General features: G+C 58.6%; 1 protein-coding gene across 5 annotated transcripts in view; it reads left to right on the top strand.

Moving 5' to 3' along the window:
• Positions 1-20576, top strand: part of LMF1 (lipase maturation factor 1) — a 110985-nt gene that overhangs the window by 75982 nt on the left and 14427 nt on the right. For all 5 annotated transcript variants that reach the window (XM_054455370.2, XM_054455369.2, XM_054455371.2 and 2 more), the window contains 3 exons: positions 10913-11080; positions 19511-19691; positions 19978-20131. In XM_054455370.2, the coding sequence (XP_054311345.2) occupies positions 10913-11080; positions 19511-19691; positions 19978-20131 (503 nt within the window). The remainder of the gene's footprint in view (positions 1-10912; positions 11081-19510; positions 19692-19977; positions 20132-20576) is intronic.

Below are 20576 nucleotides of genomic sequence, written 5' to 3'. Positions count from 1 at the left end.
CTGTGCTGAGCCCCAAATCCAACGGCTGTGTCCTTAGAAGAGGCCCAGACGCATGGGGGTCCTATGCCCACGTGGCTGGGCTTCCGGAAGGTGGAGCCTCCTGGGACGTTGGATTGTGGCTGGGGCCACTCCCATCTCCAGACACTGAGGCTGCAGTGCAGGGTGTGTGAGGTCAGCGCCCTTTTCATCCACATCCCAGGACAAGCTGAGCCTTAGCTCACAGAGAGCCATGAGCCTGATGTCCTGATGGTCACACGGGGTCCAGGGCCAAGCCGGGCAGCGTGAGGCTCTGGCAGCAGCTGCTGTCCCGGCGGGCGGGACTGGCTCCCTCCAGCTGTTCTGGGGGAATCACATTTCAAAACCCACTGTGACCTGAAAGGCATGATGGAGCCCCGCTGAGTTGGGAGAGGGCCCAGGAGCCCCTTTTCTTGCTTCCTGGGGGCCCCTTGGGGCTCCAGGAGCGAGTACCTGGAGTAGCGAGTGTTCAGAGCTGTGCGGCGCCATGCCTGCAGCGGGTGGACCGCCGTGACACGGCTCTTTGGGGTTCACTGTGTCCCCTGGGGCAGGAATGGCCCATGTACCGGCCTCAGGGGCCTGGACTCCACTCGACAGATGGAGCAGTGGCCATGCCCAGTCCAAGGACAGAAGCATTTGTGTGGGTGGGGGGGGGGGGGGCAGGTACAGGGGGCAGTGTGTGGGGAGAGTGAGGACACCACATCTGGGGTGGGGTTTTAGGGACAGCTACATGGGGACCGCAGGAGAGGGACGCACAGGTGGGCAGCAGGGCCAGCCAGTATCAGGCAGCAGCCATGAGGCGGAGGGGTCCTCAGCTGGGACGGGAGCTGCAGCCCCCCTCTCACCTCAAGACTTGTCTCTCAGACGAGGATGCTTCCTCCCGTGTGTCTTGATGACGAGGCACTGGTGAAGGTTTCAGGAAGTCAGGGTGTCATCTGCGAGCCCAGGGCCCTCCATGAATCCTCTCTCCGAGGAGGACCTGATTCCAGAAGGTGGCAGGCCCCTGCCTGCAGCCCCCGAGCCATGCCCTCTGCCCCACAGCATTGTGGGCGGGGGTCTCAGGCCCTTTTGCTGTCTTTCCGCTTCTTGCTGGTCAGATAAGGAGTCAGAGAGGGGTGCCCCTTTCTCGGAGAGTTGCCCCTATGCTGTGGGGGACGCTGAGCCCCTTCAGGAGCCTGGAAACCTCCAGAAGTTTCAGCAGCACAGAGCAAGAGGCAGCCATGCACCCTGGGGACGCCTCCCTCGGGACTTCTCCCTCCGGGCTCGGGAGCTCCGAGTGGGCAGACTTCTCTCCCCAGAAGGAACTGCTCCACCACAGCCATCCACAGCCTCACACCCCGCACCCCACACACCGCTTGTTTCATCTGCTGGTAACAAAAGGCAGTTGCCAACAAATTCAGTCAGTTAAGCCAGAAGCAGCAGGGAAGGCGTCCCCAAGTTCCAAGAGAAGAGGCCAGCCCCCCAGAGGGTGAAAGGCGACCGGGCGGCGCGACCGGGCGGCTCTGCCTGAAACTCCCGACAACAAGCCTGTGGCTTTCCTCGCGTCGTGTTCCCAGATCTCTGGACTCCACCAGGGTGCCCTGCAGCTAACTCAGTTCTGACGACTTCTACCCTGAGTGAGTGCACACCCCGCAGGCCAAGGGCTCGGTCCCATGAGACACCAGGGATGCACGGACGGCTGCTTGCTCTCAGCCAGCAGAGGGACCAGAGCCATGTCCTCAGCCCTGTCGCGAGGACCCCCAGGATCCCAGGGTCAGCACAGGACAAGGGTCGGTGACCAGGGACGAGCGCTGTCCGGAATGCAGCAGGCTGTGGGAAGGGTTGCTGCGGTCCCCACGTCGGAGCGGTCGCCTGATGACGCGATGCAACAGCAGGTTGTGAATGTGGGGGTCACGCAGCTGCTTTTAGCAGCAGGGATGGCACTGGCTGCTGAAATGGAAAATCCAGACCTGTCTTCTCTCTCCACTTGGGTCTTAGGAAGTCAACTGTCGTCAAGAAGGTTGGCGTGAGGACTCCCACAGATGGTTTTGATGCAGAGAAAACTCACTGGATCTGGAATACATGGACCCTGAATGTTGCAAACGATTCTCCGTTGCTTTTTAGGGGAGTTGAACATAACTCTGTTGCTAGAGAGTTGCGGGAAATCCAACACTGTCATTCAGTCCCACGGCGCTCCTTCCACGCCTCTTCCAGAGCCGCTTCCCAGACGCAGCACAGGGCAGCCCCTGCCAGGGCCTCGGCAGGCAGGGACCCACGGCCACTTCCCTTGCTGCCTGCAGGAGTACCCCACTGAGCTCTACCCGCTGCACCCCAAGGCTTGGCCCGAGGCCAGGCCTGTCTGCGAGCTTGGGCCGACGTCGTGGAGAACTACAATTCTGTCTGCTGAAGGATGTTCTCAGGGCTACAGACAGGCCCTGTGACGGGCACGGAGCCCCCCAGAGTCGACTCACCTCCGGGGACCAGGCCACGCACCACAGACCCTCAGGGAGCTGCCTGGCCAGGGCGGGGGCCCCTGGATCTGCCTGGGGCCACCTACACTCCTGGAGCAAGGGTGTCCCAGCCTATGGCCGGCAGCCTGTGGCTTGGGGGTGCGTCTCTGAGCTCCCACACATGCAGGGGGAGTTTTAGGCCAGTGGTTAAGTAGAGTGATCCGGAAGCATTGCCCCTGCCTGAGGTCACGATCTGCACCCTGACTCCGGGCCCAGGTCACGGCCATGCCTTCCAGGGTGCCTGCGACCGCTCTGCTCACTCTGAGGTGCTCACAGAGACTAGAGGCCGTTCATGCTAGGAGCGTGCACTCTGCGTGCGGCGGACCACACAGAGCAGCCCTCTCTGGACCGGGCTCCCAGAGTTCTGCAGGGCCTCCAGGTGTGGGTGGGAGTGAGTGAGGGGGTGCAGAGCTGCTGTGGACACCCCCCAGGGACATGGCCCTGCTGCCCAGAGCAGCCTTGCTGACAGAAGCATCGGCTCACGCCCCCCTGCCCGCCGAGCTCCCCCACGGGTGCCCAGGCCGCGTGTGCCCCAACACTCCCAGCAGGAGCTGCAGGAATCCGTGTTGAAGTGCTCAGCCTGGCCCGGCCACCTTCCACACAGTGTATCTTGGGGCTGGTGCATCCCCGTGTCAGGCAGGCGCCCCTTTCCAGCCTGCCCTCAAGGCTCACACAGCACAGCGGCTGGGGCTGCTCCTGGCTGACTCCCAACAGGGAAGGTCAACACAGCCTTTTATCCTCCTGTGTCCCAGGACCCACCCAGCAAGGATTTGGGCCAGGAGATCCTGTAATGCCTTTAACTGCGACCAGGGGCTGTGGGCTGCCAGCCTGCTCAGGCTGTGACTGGATGTGTGTCACAAAGCGCCCTCAGATATGGGGGCCCGCTAATGTGGGAATAATGTATATCCAGGTTGGCGTCGCCCGTGAAGACTGTAAATGTCACCATTAGGGGAACCACGCCTGAATCCCATCCGGCAGGCTGGGAGCCGAGGTTTCTCGCCTTGTCTCCTGGCTGTTTTATTGGTTTTTGTAAGAAGAGAATGTTTTCTGTGTGTGCTGGGGGCTGGGGAGGAGAGGCAGTGCCGGGCCTGGGGAATGTCCGGGTCTCAGGTGGGAGGGGCCTGGGGAACGTCGGGGGCCTCGGGTGGGAGGGGCCTGGGGAATGTCGGGGGTCTCTGGTGGGAGGGGCTTGGCCTGGCTGGTAGCCCGCTACAGGGTGGTGTTGGCCGGGCCTGGCTCACAGCCCCAGGCCCGTGCCCTGGCATCACTCAGCAGAGCAGCCCACTGGGCGAGTGCAGGCCTGAGGAGACACCGACCTTCCGTGGGCCTGGATTTCCCGCTTCTCCTGGGGTCCTCTTGCCAGTGACAAGCCGTGGCTGGGGGAGACGGGTGGCACCTCAAGGTCAGCAGTGCTCACGGCTGTTCTACCCACGCAGCCGAGGACAGCAGCGCCTGCATCTGAGCCCTGTTCTTATGCAGCCCTGTGCTGCCCACCCTCCATGCGCCCCTCACTGGCTTGTGTGCTCCTGAGCAAGTTCTGTCTTTCCAGCTTTAAAATGATCACCCACTACCCTAGGGCGGTTGTGAGAATCAAATGTAACATGCACTGGAATGAAAGTTCCTTAAAAGCTCCAAAGAGACAGGGATTTTCCAGATATCTTTCTGTTATTGGTTTCTAATGTAATTCCTTTATTGTCAGAATATACTTGATATGCCTTCAGTCTTTTAAAATTTAGTCAGATTTGTTCTGTAGCCCAGAATATGGTTTGTCTTAGTGAAAGTTCCGTTTGAGCTAAAATGAACAGGCAGTGTTCTGTCAGGATTCATTAGATCAAATTGGCCAATAGTGTTTTCCAATTCTTCTGTACGTCCTCATTTCCTGCCTGTTTTATCAATTATTGAGATAAGGGAGATTGAGATGTCCAACTATAATTATGGATTTGTCTATGTCTGCTTACAGTTCTATCCATTTTTGCTTCATGTCTTTTGAAGCTCTATTATGAGGCGCATACGTGTTTGAGAGTCTTCTGACCTCCTGATGAACACTGTGAAATGGCCTCCTAACTCCTGATCATATTCTCTGCTCTGAATTGTGCTTTGTCTGGTGTGAAGGTGGCCAGTCCAGCCTTCTCGTCACTCGTGTTTGTATGGTATGTTTTTCCATCCTTTACCTGATTTCAGCCTGTGTGTGTCTTTGTGTTTGAAGCGGATCTCTTAGAGCCGGCGTATGCTTGGGTCTTATGTTTAAATCCAGTCTGACAAGTCCTGCCCTTTATCTGGGTGTCCGGGCCGTCTGCATCCAATGCAGTCTTTCCTGGGGAAGGTTTCAGCCTGCTGTCTTGCGATTTGTTTTCTGATTCTCCCATGTGTTCTCTGTTCCTTTTTGTTGCTGTTATTTTACACCTTCCTCTGGATTAATTGAATATTTTTGTGACTCCTTTTTATTTTCTTTCGTGGCTGTAACTTTTTTGTCTTATTTGTGTGGTGGTTTTAGGGTTTATAGTATATGTCTTTAATCCATCACAGCTCACGTTCAAGTTATACTATGCCTATCATAAATGCTGAAAGAATTTTACAACAATATTCTCCCAACAGTATTTTCCCCTCCTGGCCTTTTGCTATTATTGCCAAACAGTTTGATTAAACAAACAGTCCAGTTATCTTTCAGAGACATTTCATTCAATTGGAAGAACAGCCTCATTGTGTATCCATATACTTACCATTTCCAGAGCTCTTTTTTCCATCTGTGATCATTCTCCCTCCACCTAACATTACCATTTCCAGAGCTCTTCACTCCTGCGTGGAGATGCAGGTTTCTATCCGTGATCATTCTCCCTTCACCTAACATCACCATTTCCAGAGCTCTTCACTCCTGCGTGGAGATCCAGGCTTCCATCTGTGATCATTCTCCCTCCACCTAACATCACCATTTCCAGAGCTCTTCACTCCTGCGTGGAGATCCAGGTTTCCATCCGTGATCATTCTCCCTCCACCTAACATCACCATTTCCAGAGCTCTTCACTCCTGCGTGGAGATCCAGGTTTCCATCTGTGATCATTCTCCCTCCACCTAACGTTACCATTTCCAGAGCTCTTCACTCCTGCATGGAGATCCAGGTTTCCATCCGTAATCATTCTCCCTCCACTTAACAGACTTGACATTTCTTCTAGCATAGGTTTACTGGTGACAAGTTTTTTCAGCTTGTCAATGTCTGACAAAGTCTTTATTTCACCTTCATTTTTGAAAGAGATTGTTGTTGGGTATAGAATTCTAGGTTGACAGGTTTAGTACTTTAAAGATTGTACTCTACTCTCGTCTCATTTGCATTTTTCCTATGACAACTCCTTATCTACATACTCTGTAACATCTTTATTTGCATGTAAGATTTTTATCACGAGTTTTAAGCATTATTCGATTATGATGTATAGTTTGTAACACTACTCTAAGAGATCCTCTTCAAATACGAAGACACACACAGGCTGAAAGGTAAAGGATGGAAAAATATACCATACAAACGCGAGTGACAAGAAGGCTGGACTGGCCACCTTCACACCAGACAAAGCACAATTCAGAGCAGAGAATATGATCGGGAGTAAAGAGGCCATTTCACAAGGTTCATCAGGAGGTCAGAAGACTCTCAAACATGTATGCGCCTCATAACAGAGCTTCAAAAGACATGAAGCAAAAATGGATAGAACTGCAAGCAGACATAGACAAATCCATAAAGTTGGAGATTTCAATAATAGATAAGGCAGGTAGATAGAAAATAAGGAAGGATATAGAAGAGTTGAAAAACACTACTAACCAACATGATCTAATTAACATTTATAGACAGTTTGTGACAATTTGATTATTTGTCAAACTACAATCAAAGTGATCAATAGTGTCATACTGTCGTGCGGTAAAATGTGGCCATTTTGTTATTTGGTGTTGTTTTCCTCATATTTTTTGTGCTTGGAGTTTACTGAGTTGCTTGAATCTATTCGTTTATCATTGTCATTACATTCAGAAAATATTTGGCCAATGTTTCTTCAAATATTGTTTCTGTACCTCTCCAGGATGTAAGGAGGCTTACACGGGTGTGAGTGCTGAGCCCTGTCTGGGGTGGAGGGTGTGTGAGTCAGTACTAAGTATCTGTTACCCAAAGACTCAGAAAAACTTTTACTTTGGTTTCTCTAAAATGGGGTTTTCCCACTAACATCAGAGTTCAACACCGTTTGGCTTCTGGATTCAGGCTGTTTCAGAGATCTGCTATTGCCCAACATACCCCAAGCCTCAGGGGCTTAGAGCAGCAGCATCTTTCTCCTGGTCCTGTGACAGGTTCTGCTGGGCAGCTCCTCTTTCTCCTGGTCCTGTGATGGGCTCCACTGGGTGGCTCCTCTTTCTCCTGGTCCTGCGATGGGCTCCGCTGGGCGGCTCTTCTGCTGAGCAGCAGCATCTTTCTCCTGGTCCTGTGACAGGTTCTGCTGGGCAGCTCCTCTTTCTCCTGGTCCTGTGATGGGCTCCACTGGGCAGCTCCTCTTTCTCCTGGTCCTGTGATGGGCTCCGCTGGGCGGCTCCTCTTTCTCCTGGTCCTGTGATGGGCTCTGCTGGGCAGCTCCTCTTTCTCCTGGTCCTGTGATGGGCTCCGCTGGGCGGCTTCTCTTTCTCCTGGTCCTGTGATGGGCTCCACTGGGCAGCTCCTCTTTCTCCTGGTCCTGTGATGGGCTCCGCTGGGCGGCTCCTCTTTCTCCTGGTCCTGTGATGGGCTCCGCTGGGCGGCTCCTCTTTCTCCTGGTCCTGTGATGGGCTCCGCTGGGCAGCTCCTCTTTCTCCTGGTCCTGTGATGGGCTCTGCTGGGTGGCTTCTCTTTCTCCTGGTCCTGTGATGGGTTCCACTGGGTGGCTGCTCTTTCTCCTGGTCCTGTGATGGGCTCTGCTGGGCAGCTCTTCTGCTGAGCAGTAGCAGCTTTCTCCTGGTCCTGTGATGGGCTCCACTGGGCAGCTCCTCTTTCTCCCGGTCCTGTGATGGGCTCCACTGGGCAGCTCCTCTTTCTCCTGGTCCTGTGATGGGTTCCAGTGGGCAGCTCCTCTTTCTCCTGGTCCTGTGATGGGCTCCGCTGGGCAACTCCTCTTTCTCCTGGTCCTGTGATGGGTTCTGCTGGGCAGCTCTTCTGCTGAGCAGTAGCAGCTTTCTCCTGGTCCTGTGATGGGCTCCACGGGGCAGCTCCTCTTTCTCCTGGTCCTGTGATGGGCTCCACTGGGTGGCTCCTCTTTCTCCTGGTCCTGTGATGGGCTCCACTGGGCAGCTCCTCTTTCTCTTGGTCCTGTGATGGGCTCCACTGGGTGGCTCCTCTTTCTCCTGGTCCTGTGATGGGCTCCACTGGGCGGCTCCTCTTTCTCCTGGTCCTGTGATGGGCTCTGCTGGGCAGCTCCTCTTTCTCCCGGTCCTGTGATGGGCTCTGCTGGGCAACTCCTCTTTCTCCTGGTCCTGTGATGAGTTCTTCTGGGCAGCTCTTCTGCTGAGCAGTAGCAGCTTTCTCCTGGTCCTGTGATGGGCTCTGCTGGGTGGCTCCTCTTTCTCCTGGTCCTGTGATGGGCTCCGCTGGGTGGCTCTTCTGCTGCACGTGGTGTCAGGTGGGGTTATTCATGAGCTGATAGCTAGGCCGGGAGGTCCAGGAAGGCTTCACTTGTACTGGAACCTAGTGCACCTCCCGGTGGCCTTGCCACATGGCCACCATGGGCTTCCTCACAGCCTGGTGGCCTCAGAGTAGAGAGATGTTTAATGGGGCTGGATCTGCCTCTTCAAGGACTGAGCTTGAAAGTTCAGAACATCACTCATGCTGCATTCCCTTGGCCAAAGCTGAGTCCCAAGGTCGGCTGGGATGCCAGGGGAGGCGAGCCACGCTCAGGAGGGGCAGTGGCCACCACAGCTGAGCCTGATGCTCTTCTCTTTTTAACACAGCATTGGGTCATGTCAGCCCCATGTCTGTTACATTTGTCACTGTCTTTATCACTCAGTGTGGTTTTTTCCATCTGCAGTTGCCTTGGTGGGAAGTGGGGGTTGCACGTCCACAAAGGCACTGTGCCCCTACCGTGGCCCCTTCCCAGGTGAGGTTCTGAGAGCCGGTAGCAGTTACCACTCTGGGACACAAACATCCAAGGGCTGCTTCCCACAGGGATGCTTGTGATTGGCTTGTTCCTGGAACACATGGGACCTCCTTCTTCATCCCAAGACCCTCACCTGATAAGCATAAGCAGCCTCTCCTCCCCTCCCCGTCAAAGCTGACACGTCAGCAGCCCCAGCGTGCAAGAGGGAAGGAGAGGTTAAAGTCCCCCACCCCAAAAGCCAGACCAAGAGCTGGGACTTCAGGTGTGGGCCTAGCACTGGAGATGCTTGTTCCCAACACCTGGCCAAGCCTGCTGCCTCCTGCGTGGGTCTCGCCGCAACCCCAAACACACAACGAGCAGCCTAAAAGGGAAGTGGTGGACCAGGCGTTCCGGTTCTTCTCTGGCTTTTCCCTGTGGGCACTAGGGGGTGGGTCCCACACCGGGCACTCAAGCCCCAACAGACGACGCTCGTTCTCCCCCAAGATCTGCTGCCTTCTAAGTCCCTAAACAGGTGTCATCCCCTTCACTCTTTCCTCATGTTTTTCTTATTTAAAATTGTCTTTTTAGGAGAAGTTTGCAGGCTGTTTCCTGAGGTCTGGGCCAGCAGCCCCGCCATGCCCTGACCCACCATTCCCCTGGCCGCGGGCTGAGTGTCCTGGCCGCACGGGAGCTCCTGGCCTTGCCTGTAGCGTGCGACACTGCCACACCCACCTCACGGCTCACAGCTGAGTTTCAGGCCATGATGTTTTCTCCCAGCCTCAGTGTAAACAAAAATAACTCTTTGTCCTGTAAGCAAAGGAGCAGAGGCCTCAGGACCCTCCCCAGCCCACGGCTCTTGGGGTGTACTGGGGCCCTGTGCCCGGACGCCCCCTCAGGTGTACACATGGCCGCCTCTCCTGCACTTCCCACACCCCCACCCCAGAGCGAGCGCTGCCCAGCACCAGCCCCTATGTGTACTTTCTGCCACCTGGGGGCCCCGACCTCCACGCAGCCTCTCTGGACCCCGGGAGTCCCAGGACCTGGGTGCAGACTCTGAAGCGTCTGGGGGCCGCCTCCCTCCCTGCAGGGTGTGTTCATTGTTGTCCCTAGTGGGGTTTCTGCGGCTGTGCCAGGCCCCATGGCTCCCGTGGGCTGTGCTAGCAAGGCCTTCAGCCCCGAGCAGCATGCGGGCAGGCCCCTCTGCAAAGCCAAGCTGAGCGCGCAGCGTCATCCATCTCGGGCGCTCTTCCCACCACCACCCTGGGCTCACCGACTCACACGGCCCTGGCAGTGCCACTCCGGGTCCTGTCGTTGGGGGCTTCCGGGAAACAGCGTGTGGGGGCCTGGGCCCCGTTTGCCAGTCGGGCGTTCTCACTCCAGACAAGTCTGCACAACCGCTCTGACTTGATGGATCGACTGACTGATACAAGGTCTTGTTCTGTCGCCTAGGCTGAGTGCCGTGGCACAGTCGTAGCTCACTGCAGCCTCCACCTCCTGGGTTCAGGTGATCCTCCTGACTCAGCCTCCCGGGTAGCTGGGGCTACAGGCCTGCGCCACCATGCCCAGCTAATTTTTTATTTTTATAGAAATGGGGTCTTGATAAGTTGTCCAGGCTGGCTTCAAACTCCTGGGCTCAAGTGATCCGCCTGCCTTGGCCTCCCAAAGTGCTGGGATCACAAGCATGAGCCACCGTGCCTGGCCTTGATAGTTTTGAATTATGGTACAGGGCAAGTTCCCACCCTTCCTCCTGGCTGGGCTGCTGAGTGGGACCCTAGGTGTGGGGACTCCTCTGTGCCTTGGCCTAGGAGGCTTCAAGGTCCCCGCAGCCAGGTCTTGCGCTTAGAGCCTTGAGCTGGGCTCGGGGCCCGGGCCCCATTCCTCCTGGTCCCCAACCGGCACGTCCCCACCCACTTGTCCATCCCCAGGGAAAGGGTATCCTGAGCCTGAGGGGCCACCTGTGGACCCCAGCTCTTGGGGGTTGCAGCTTGGCCGCCTGTGGGCAGCAGGCGGCGCGTTCTCCGACTGCCTGTGTTCTCGAGTTGGGCACAGAGGGTTTACAGGTGTCGTCTCTCCTTCAGCTGGGGTGTGTATTCTTGGCTTTTAGATGGTAAAGATTTTAAGACAAAAAGGAACACTTTGCTTTTGCTTCAGAAGCTCCCTGAATGTCCCTTGGCTCCTCTTAGCCTGGCAGGTGGGCTCCACGTGTGCAGGGCCAGGCGAGCCGGGGGCATCCTGTGTGCAGTAGGGGCCAGGGTCAGGGGGCCAGGGACCCACATGCCTATCCCTAGCCCCGCCCCCCGAGATCGGCCAGGCACCTCACGGCCCCTCCTGTCCCTGCAGACCCAGCCGGTGCCCAATCCTGTGGCATACTACCTGCACCACTCGCCCTGGTGGCTCCACCGCTTCGAGACGCTCAGCAACCACTTCATCGAGCTCCTGGTGCCCTTCTTCCTCTTCCTCGGCCGGCGGGCGTGCATCATCCACGGGCTGCTGCAGATCCTGTTCCAGGTGAGCCCGCAGCGCCCGCCCTGCCCTCTGTGTCCACAGAGACGCTGGCCCATCGCCCTATTTCTGGCTGCCCTGCTGTCTGGGAGGCCCCTGGGGCATTACAGGCCCCCTTTCTTGGGGACAGCCTGTCCTCCCCAGGCTTCATTTGTGTCAGGGGCCCCACTGCGGCCCTGTACCGGGCTGGAGGCTGAGGGTCTCCTTCCCAGGCTTCCTCCAAGGACTGGCTCCTCCCAAGAGCGTTTCCAGCAGCTGCGAGAGGCCCGGCCATGCTCTGGGCTCAGCAGTGGGACGGAGTCAGCACGCCAAGGCCCTGTGTGGACACCCCCACATTCCTGGGATCCACTCCTAAGATTCTTCCATTCTAGAGGTTTCCTTTCACGTGTTTGTGTCAGTCCACCGGGAACCAGGGTCTGAGAGAGGCCAGGGTCATTTGTCTCCATGTGGGTGAGGGGCTGCCTCCCCCAGCCCCTGGAACCCCAGGTACCCCCTAACCCCCCGTCCTGCCCACAGTCACTGCCGTCCCTGCCCCACAAGCCCCCTGCATTGAGGGCGCCTCGAAGGGCAGGGCACCCCCACGCTGACTCCAGGGAGGCTGGGCCAGTCTCGGGCCTTTGCTTTTCCCTGTAAACACTACATTCCAACTGTCAATTCCCAAGGAAAACACGCTGGGGATTTTAAAGGTGGTTCTCTCTCTCTCGATTGTTTCAATGGAGGTGTAACATACAGCCAGGGCAATGCACAGGTCTGGGTGGCGTTCCACGTGCTCTGGAAAACAGATGTACCTGGGTGCCCCACACCCCTTCCCCTGCCCCCGCCACGCCCCTTCCCCCACCCTGCCTGCCCCTGCCCCCGCCCTTCCCGCCCTTCCCGCCCTTCCCCTGCCGTGCCCACCCCTGCCAGAGCACCGCCACCTTGAGGGGCAAAGCTCCATCAGCAGGCACGGGTGCCACGCCACGTTGGTGCACGTGGGGGCACCCACGGTTGTTGGCCGGGTCCTGTTTCACGGTGCACGCCTGCGGTCAGTTCGCCCGTCCTGTCTGTGTTCTTGTGGTTTCTGGTTTTCACCACAGCCTGCCGTGCACACACGCAATCTCGTCATCCTGTGGACGTGTTTTCAAGGGCACTCCTGTATCGTGAGCAGGCCTGTGATTCACTTTACTGGAAGCTGCACGTGTCCCAGGGTGGCTGTGCCGTTCTTGACCCCTCCCCCCACCAAGGACCCTCACTCTGGCCACCGGGGCCCTGAGCAGCTCCTGACTCCCTCCGGCTTTTCCGCGTTAGCTGCTCGGAGGCTGGCGCCGGTGCCCATCGGGTGATTTCCCTACGGGCATCGATGTCGCTGTGAATCTAAGTGGGAAGAATGGACTTGCTCACAGAACATCCCCCATCCAGGACCGCACATTCTCTCTGCAGCTGCTCAGGGCTCCTGGAATAGCTTCAGTTGATTCTGTGTAGCAGGACCTCACGCGTGTTTGGGGGCTCCTGGAATAGCTTCAGTCGGTTCCATGTGGCCGGACCCCACGCGTGTCTGGGGGCTCCTGGAAGAGCTTCAGTTGATTCCGTGTAGCCGGACCCCACACACATTTGCAGGCTCCTGGAATAGCTTCAGTTGATTCCATGTAGCCGGACCCCACGCGCGTTTGCGGGCTCCTGGAATAGCTTCAGTTGATTCTGTGTAGCCGGACCCCATGCGCGTTTGCGGGCTCCTGGAATAGCTTCAGTTGATTCTGTGTAGCCGGACCCCACGTGTGTTTGCAGGCTGCTGGAATAGCTTCACTTGATTTCCATGTAACAGGACCCCACGCACGTTTGGGGGCTCCTGGAATAGCTTCAGCTGATTCCGTGTAGCTGGACCCCACGCGTGTTTGCGGGCCACAGCTCTGAGGTGACTTCTTTTTGTTGATGTTGTAAATGGTGCCCTTTTAAGTCACACTTACTCCTCTTGGTGGCTAAGTGTGGGACTCTGGTGACCTTGACCTTTCTCGGACAACCTCTGCACTGGTACTACCCCGTCTGTCCGCGGGTCCCTCGGAGACGCATCCTGTGGGTGATCTGGGGATTCTGCCGGTTCTGCGTCCATCCCTTTCTCCCCTGCTGGGTGGGGTCGAGTGCTGTCCTGGGTCTGGGGTCCCACAGCGGGGAGGGCCCCCTGCCCCGCGCACTGCCTCTCACGGTGCCGGCTGTGGGTTGTTTTCGTGGCTGCTTTTATTCACTTCTCATTTGTGGGTTTTTAGCCATGAATGGATGTTGAGTTGGTCACGAGATGACTTGTTCTTTCCTCTGTGACGTGGCGAGTTACGTGAATGCTGCGGATGCTGAAGCAAGTTCACATTCCCACAACATCTGAGGCTCTTCCTCTGGGGGAGTCTGGAAAGCAGAGGTGACCGTGCCTCACACCTGGCAGTGCTCCTGCATGAGGCCACCTGCACCACCAGGGTCTCTGTGACTGATCACCCTTGCGGGCCACAGGACACGCAGTTTCCATTCCTTCTTGACTTGACGCAGTTTTTGTGGTGAACATTTCCCTGGGAATTTGTTCATTTCATCTGTTTTCAAATCTGTTGGCAAACAAAGTGATAATATTATCTTAGTTTTATAGCCTCTCAAGTAGCTGGGACTACAGGTGCCACCACGCCCAGCTATTTTTAATTTTTTGTAGAGATGGGGGTCTCACTATGTTGCCCAGTCTGGTTTTGAACTCCAGGGCTCGAGCACTCCTCCTGCCTGACCTCCTAAAGTGCCGTGACTGCAGGTGTGTACCCTGCCTCAAGGCCTGTGTCCTCACCGACGCGCGTCTCCTGAGACAGTGGGGAGCAAGGTCATGCTTAGGGTCAGCGTGGCCGTCTTTTTCTTTTAAGTAACAGGCCCCTATATCTCAACTGATGTATTTCCACATCTTTGTGTTTTTCTCTTTGTTCTTTGTATCTTTCGCTCACATTTTTTTCTGTTATTTTCCCTCCTCTAATGGATAAGGAAGACCCTCCGTTTCCTCAGTGGTTATCCATCAGCCGGGTTAACTTACTGAAGGTCTCAGTTTGGGCAGCACTTTACCACCATGACTCCCCGAGGTCCTCAGCCCGTCCAGCCCGCCCAGCCCGCCTCTGTCCGCCCCAAGCCACCTGCGTCCATTGCTCCAGTGTTTCAGCTCTGTTTCATTTTATTAATTGATTTATTTTAAAACAGTTTTAGGTTTTCAGAAAAACTGTGCGGAGACTACAGAGGCTCCCTTATCCTCCCTCCCAGTTTCCCTGCGCTCAGCACCTTGCATTGGCCGGGACCTTGTGTAGTTGATAGGCAGTACTGATAAATTTTTGCCAGCTAGAGTCCCCAGCTGACAAGAGAGCCATTTGGAGTGTTGCTCATTCTGTGAGCTCCGACAAACGGACGACGGACGACAACGCGTGTCCCCATCACAGCTTCATGCAGAGTCGCTTGTGGCCCTGGAAGTCCTCTGTGCCCCGCCAACCCTCCATCTCCACGATGCTGCCTCTTCCGGACGTCCTAGAGTGGGAAGCATCGTGCAGCCTTTGCGGACTGGCTTCCTTCCCTCCGCGGCAGCACGGGGGCTCCCCGTGCCTCCTGCAGGCTCCACCGCTTGTTTCTCTTCGGTGCCGAGACACCCGCGGTCCGCACGTGCCCCGGTTTATTTCTCCACTCAGCCTCGGAAGGGCCACAGACCGAGCCCCGGGCACATGTGCTTCCCACACGGGGCACAAGGAAGGTTGTGCTGAGCGCAGGCGTGGGGCCAGGGCCGGCTGTGCCAGCCCCAGGTCCCACTGCCACCCAGGGAGGGGTGTCCAGCCTGAATGCAGGAGTGTGTTCCAGGATTCCTGACCTGGGTGGGGCCACGCGCACGGGTGACTCCTGAGCCGTCTTCAGCCATGTGGTCCTGGGGTCCCAGCTGCTGGAGGAGGGCAGGGCTGGAGACTCCCGGGAGTCCCCCCAACCCCCTGCACCTCCTGTGTGGGCTGTGCTGCCCCAGGGTCCCGCCTGCCCCTGCCGGTGGAGAACACAGAGCTGCCCACGCCAGGCTCAGGTCTGGTTCCGAGGCCGGTCCAAGGGCACCCCTGGACACACGACCCAGGCAGAGGTGTTGGTCTGCTTGGCTCCTTGGTTGCCTGGCAGTGGGGGGTGCTCAGGATCCCACCTCCTGCTTCCATGGCCTGTGTACCCTGTAGCGTCCCTCCCCCAGGCTGTGCTGGCCGGTTCCACCACTGCCCCTCTCCAAATAAGCTGATGCTGGCTGGGAGAAGCTCTCCTGAAAAGCAAGGTGCTGAGTTACTTGAGGGCTGAGCTACCGTGACATGGAATGGGGAGGTGACCCTTGAACCAGAGGCTCAAAAACCTCCTTGTGACCCTTGAACCAGAGGCCTCAAAAACGTCCTTGCTTATTCAGAACGCAGGAACCTGGCCAGGGGGTTAGATGAGAATTGGACCAATGGGCCCCGGTGCAGGCAGACAGGGACCCTCCCAAGCATGCCAGCCAGGCTGCGGGTTCCCTTAGTGCCGGTACTGGCCCAGTTTTGGAGTCTGCTGCCTGGTGGGGTGAGCGGCGGTGGACAGTGGGGACGCTGGGAAGGGAGGGGACAGAGCTGGGCCTCACTGCACCTGGGACTCTGAGCTCCACCCCCAAAGACCCAGCACAGGCAGCGCCTCCCTTCCAGGCCTCGGAGGTCGGGCCGTGTCATCCTCTCCAGCCCCACACCGTGTCCAGGACGAGGTGGAAGCACCAGGGTCGTGGCTGTGCTTTGCGGCCTGGCCTGGCGTCCCCCTTGGAAGAGAGGATGGTCGGCCGGCTGTCCCGGCTGCGATGTATCCTGCCCCCTCACAGGCCGTGTGGGGTCTTGAACTAGGGCTTTTGCCCCCACAGAGGGTGTTTGGGGGATGATGCGGCATGGGGCTGAGAGTGACCCACGCCCTCTAACATTGTAGTGTCCCGGCCGGGGCCACACCCTCACCTGTGCCACGCTGTGCCAGCCGAGTGCCCTGAGACTTCTGAGCACCGCTTCCCTGGAGCCTGTCCTGGTTCTGTGTGTTCCCATCTGAGCGCCGCCCCCCTGGAGCCTGTCCTGGTTCCCGTGATTCTTCCGTTGGGGAGTTGCGGCATGAGCGGCCTCCCTCCTCCCACACAGTTTACACAGCTGTTCCGGAGGGTTCCGCGGGGCCCTGGGGCCACTGCCTGCCTGGAGGGGTGCACATGAGCAGTGACCGCAGAGCCCGGCCGCCCAGCCAGCACCCCACAGGAGCCATCAACCTCCACTACGGCACTGGGGACAGGGAGACGCAGCCCGGGGCTGCCAGGGCCGGAGGGGCAGGGGGTGAGCTCAGGTCTAGAGCCTCTGAGGTGCCTGCTCACAGGGGGCTGTCCGGCCCCACCGCACCCTGCCCCAAGGGCTCCTTGCCCTGTGGTGGCTGCACCCCACACCCCCTCAAGACAGAGGCCCGGAGGCCCTGCCAGCCCCGCACACACAGGCCGGCTGTCCTAAGGTTCTGTCCCGGAGCTGGGCTCACGGGCCCTTAGCTGTGTTTTGGTTGTGATGAAACAACAGAGATAATGCAAAGTTCACGCTTTTGAAGTGAACTCAGGGGCGTCCAGTACATTCACAGCGTGACGCAACCGCCGCCTCCGCCTGGTTCCAGAACTTCCCATACCCCTCCACAGCCGGCAAAGGAGACCCTCACACCCCCCGCCGGGCCTCCACCAGCCACTGGGAGCTTCATGTCTGGATTCCCCTGACCCGGACGTTCCATGCAACTGGCATCCTACAATGTGCGGCCTCCGTCCAGCCTCCCTTCCTGAGCACCATGACCCTGGGCCTGTCGCTTTCGGGGCATGTGCTGAACTCCAATTTCTTTGCAAGGCTGGATGCGTTTCCGTGGGTCAGGCACAGGGCTCTGGGTCACTGCTGTCGTGGACACTGATGGACTCGTGTTAGACCTCAGCAGATTCTCTCTACCTCCCACCATGTTCTCCGTGTTCTCCCCCCCTCATCTCTCCGTGACACCGAAGAGAGACCTGGGTTCACGCCCACCAGAGTGCCCACCTGGGAACACAACGCATTTCCTCAGCGGAGGGTCCCCGTGAGCACCGGCGTGTCCTCGGTGGAGGGTCCCCACGAGCGCAGGAGTGTCCTCGGCGGAGGGTCCCCGCGAGCGCGGGCGTGTCCTCGGCAGAGGATCCCCACAAGCCACCTGTTCTCCGTGGCAGCTGACAGGCAGGAGGCTGCATCCAGAGATGCCACTCTTCCTTCTTGGGGCCATGCGCTGTTGGCCTTGGAACACCTGCTGCTCCAGCTCTTGGGCCCAGGATTCCACCACTTCAAGCTCCTCTTCCTGTGCCGGCCTTGGGGACCCCCCTCTGGCCTCGCCTCCGCTCCCAGCCACCGGCCGGGTCATCTGTGGGCCCCACAGCCTTGTGAGGACTCTGCCGGTGGGGGCGAGCACAGATGGGCTGTGAGAAGATTGATTTCCCTCTGAGGAGATGGCTCAGTGACGCTAGAAGAAAAACAAGGAAGACAAGGTCCCCCAGGAGCGCTCAGGCCGTGTTCTCTACGCAGAACTGCGTTTTCACAACAAAACAGCCTACCAGATGGAGGGTGAGAGATGCACCAGAGCAGCTGAACGGGGCACAGCTGGGGATGCCTCCGCACGGAGCAGGGCCCCGAAGCTTTCTTAGAAACAGGATCTGACGCCCAGATCTGTGCTCCCTGGAGCCCTACTTCCCTGAGGCTAGAGTTCCCCAGAGCCCACATCAGGATGATCCAAGGGGGCTTTGGAAATACGCTCAGGCGGGGCCCACCCTGACCAACGCAGGCAGGCGCTCAGGGCTGGGTGCTGCTCGAAGCTCCTGATGGCTCTGGTGTGGCCGAGCGTCAGAACAGGCACTGGCTCAGGCTGTGCCCCAGGTCGCTTTGGTCCCATCTGCCAGTCAGGCTGACCACAGGGACGGGCCAGAAAGGCCCGAGCTTTTCCCACCCGGAACGGATGGCAGGACATTCCAGTTTCACCTGTGGCGTCTCCTCCGGAGCATCCCCAGAAGTGGGCCCAAAGGTCAGACCTCAGCGCCCAGCCCTGCGCCCTCCCTGTCACAGGAGCTCAGGGGCTCCCAGCCACCCCGCCCCAGACCAGCCCTGGTCACACAGGACAGAGGGCATGGGGGTCTGGACCGGCTGAGGGAGCTGGTGGCAGAGATGGCTGACCCCAGCCAGGGCGAGGCGGGGCTGTTTTTGACACGGGTTTGGTAACCTTCTAGACAGTGGAGAATATTTAACTACTTTGCGGCTCAGAACCAGGAAGGCTATTTTTCCAAATTCACCCAGGGAAAGCCATGAATGCACAGTTCATAAAACACCGTCATCACCCATAAAACTGACGTGGCTGCCCCCGCGAGGCCCTTCATTAGACATCCGTGTCCCCGCCCTCAACCTTCCTCCTGAGTTACGGGGATAAAGGCTGGGCTTTGATGCATCAAATCTGGCTGACGGAGCCGTCTGAGGAGGCCACGCCCGGGTCCTGCCGGCCCAGTGTCCACCGGCTCAGCCGCAGACCATCACCCGTGCAGGGCGACCGGCCACGCAAGCCGCCACTGTCTCCCTGACGCCTCTGCGGCAACGGCAGGGGTGAGGTTTGGCAGCACACCTGTGACATCACCCGACGGAGCTGCAGGGACAGCGGCTCAATCTCCAGTTTCGTCACCTAACGATCACTGGCCTGCAGTGGTGTCCAGAAGCGGGTCCCTCTGAGTCCCTCCTGCCGTGGGTTTGTCTTTCCCACCGCAGGTTTACTCACTGCTGCTGCTGAGTCTTTCCCTGGAGCTCTCCCAGCCGTGCTGCTCAGCCAGTCCTGAATGCAGCCCCTCCCCTCTCCTGCTGTTCCTCTCTGTGGCACAGGGTCCTGTGCCTGTGTCTCGCTTCCTTGCATTTTGTATTTTGGAGTGGGGGTGTTACTGGTGGCCCCCCCCCATGGCCCCTCTTTTCCGTGTCACCCATCGGCTGAGGGGCGTCCCCAGTACCCACTCTCCAAGCACAGCCTCCTCTGTTTGGACGCACCAGCCCTCCCCCGGCATGACCCTGGCAGGCGCCCTCTGCAGGTGAGGAGTTCCAGGAGGGCACAGGGTCTGGTGGTCTGAGCCAGCCCCAGCCTTGCAATCGCTAAAGCAAGGGACAGAACCTGCACAGAAACCTGCAGTCACAGGAGGAACGTTCTGGAAGCACCTGCCAGAAGGCACCTCTGAGGCGTCTGCTGTCTCCTCCATGAAGGCACAGTTGGGTTTCAGTTGTGATGCTGGGGCTGGGGGACAGCAAGGGCAGAGCTGGATGCAGGGCCCCGCCCCCTGCTCTGGGAAGAGAGGTACCAGCTCCCCTGCTCCAGGAAGAGAGGCGCCAGCCACCCGGGGGCCCTGTGCGAGGCTCAGCTGTGGCATCTCCACAGGGCGTCCTCATCATCAGCGGGAACCTCGGCTTCCTGAACTGGCTGACCATGGTGCCCAGCCTGGCCTGCTTCGATGACGCCACCCTGGGATTCTTGTTCCCCTCTGGGCCGGGCAGCCTGAAGGACCAAGTTCTGCAGATGCAGAGGGAAATCCGAGGTGCCCGGCCCAAACCCAGATTCGGTAGGTGGCTCAGCCGGGGGGCCCTGCCCCAGTGCCCACGGGCATGAGAAAGCCGGGTGGTGCCAGCCCCACAGCCTGCCCATGTGGGTTGGGGGTACCAGGGTAGGAGGTGAGTCAGCACTGTCCGCTGTGTAGCATGCTGGGAACAAGGCACGTGACGTCGGATGCTGTTCTGTCCCCGGGACCCAGGACAGCTGACCCTTAGGGAGCAGCAGCTGGGGTCTCCCCGGGGACAGGCCAAGGGGCAGCTGGGATCTCCACCTGGAAGATGTCACTCCCCTGCCAGGCTCCGTGGTGCGGCGTGCAGCCAACGTCTCACTGGGCGTCCTACTGGCCTGGCTCAGCGTGCCCGTGGTCCTCAACTTGCTGAGCTCCAGGCAGGTCATGAACACCCACTTCAACTCTCTTCACATCGTCAACGCTTACGGGACCTTCAGAAGGTATGAGCCTGGGGTCCCCGTCCCCCAGAGCTGGGTGTGTGAGGAGACTCAGCCCTGACCAGCCACATTCAGGCGGGGTTCGAGTGCAGGCCCCCATGACCCCAAGTGTCCCCTGCCCCACCCCAGCCTGACCCAGGCACAGGCCGTGCTGTCCCCATTACCGGGCCTGGACACACAGGCCTCCTCCGACCTGGTCCCGTGAGGCAAAGGGGCAGGGCCCGAGGTCACCAGGCAGGTGGGCTGCGGCCCTGGAATGCCTACTGGGGGCGTAAGGGAGAGGCGACCAGGCCCCGACCCTCTGGGTGGGAATGCCAGGTAGTGCCGCCTGAACACAGGCACCCTCCCTGCCCCGGGGCCAGCCCCTTGGCCTCTGTCCCCTTCGTGTCCACCCTGAGCTGCCGAGGGTCATGGGGCACGTGCTGGCTGCGGCTGGGTCTTCAAGGGC

Source organism: Pongo pygmaeus, chromosome 18 (assembly GCF_028885625.2).
Source record: "Pongo pygmaeus isolate AG05252 chromosome 18, NHGRI_mPonPyg2-v2.0_pri, whole genome shotgun sequence".
Classification (NCBI taxonomy): Eukaryota; Metazoa; Chordata; class Mammalia; order Primates; family Hominidae; genus Pongo; species Pongo pygmaeus.
Note: the sequence above shows the minus strand (reverse complement) of the source record. Positions and strands in the feature narration are given on the sequence as shown.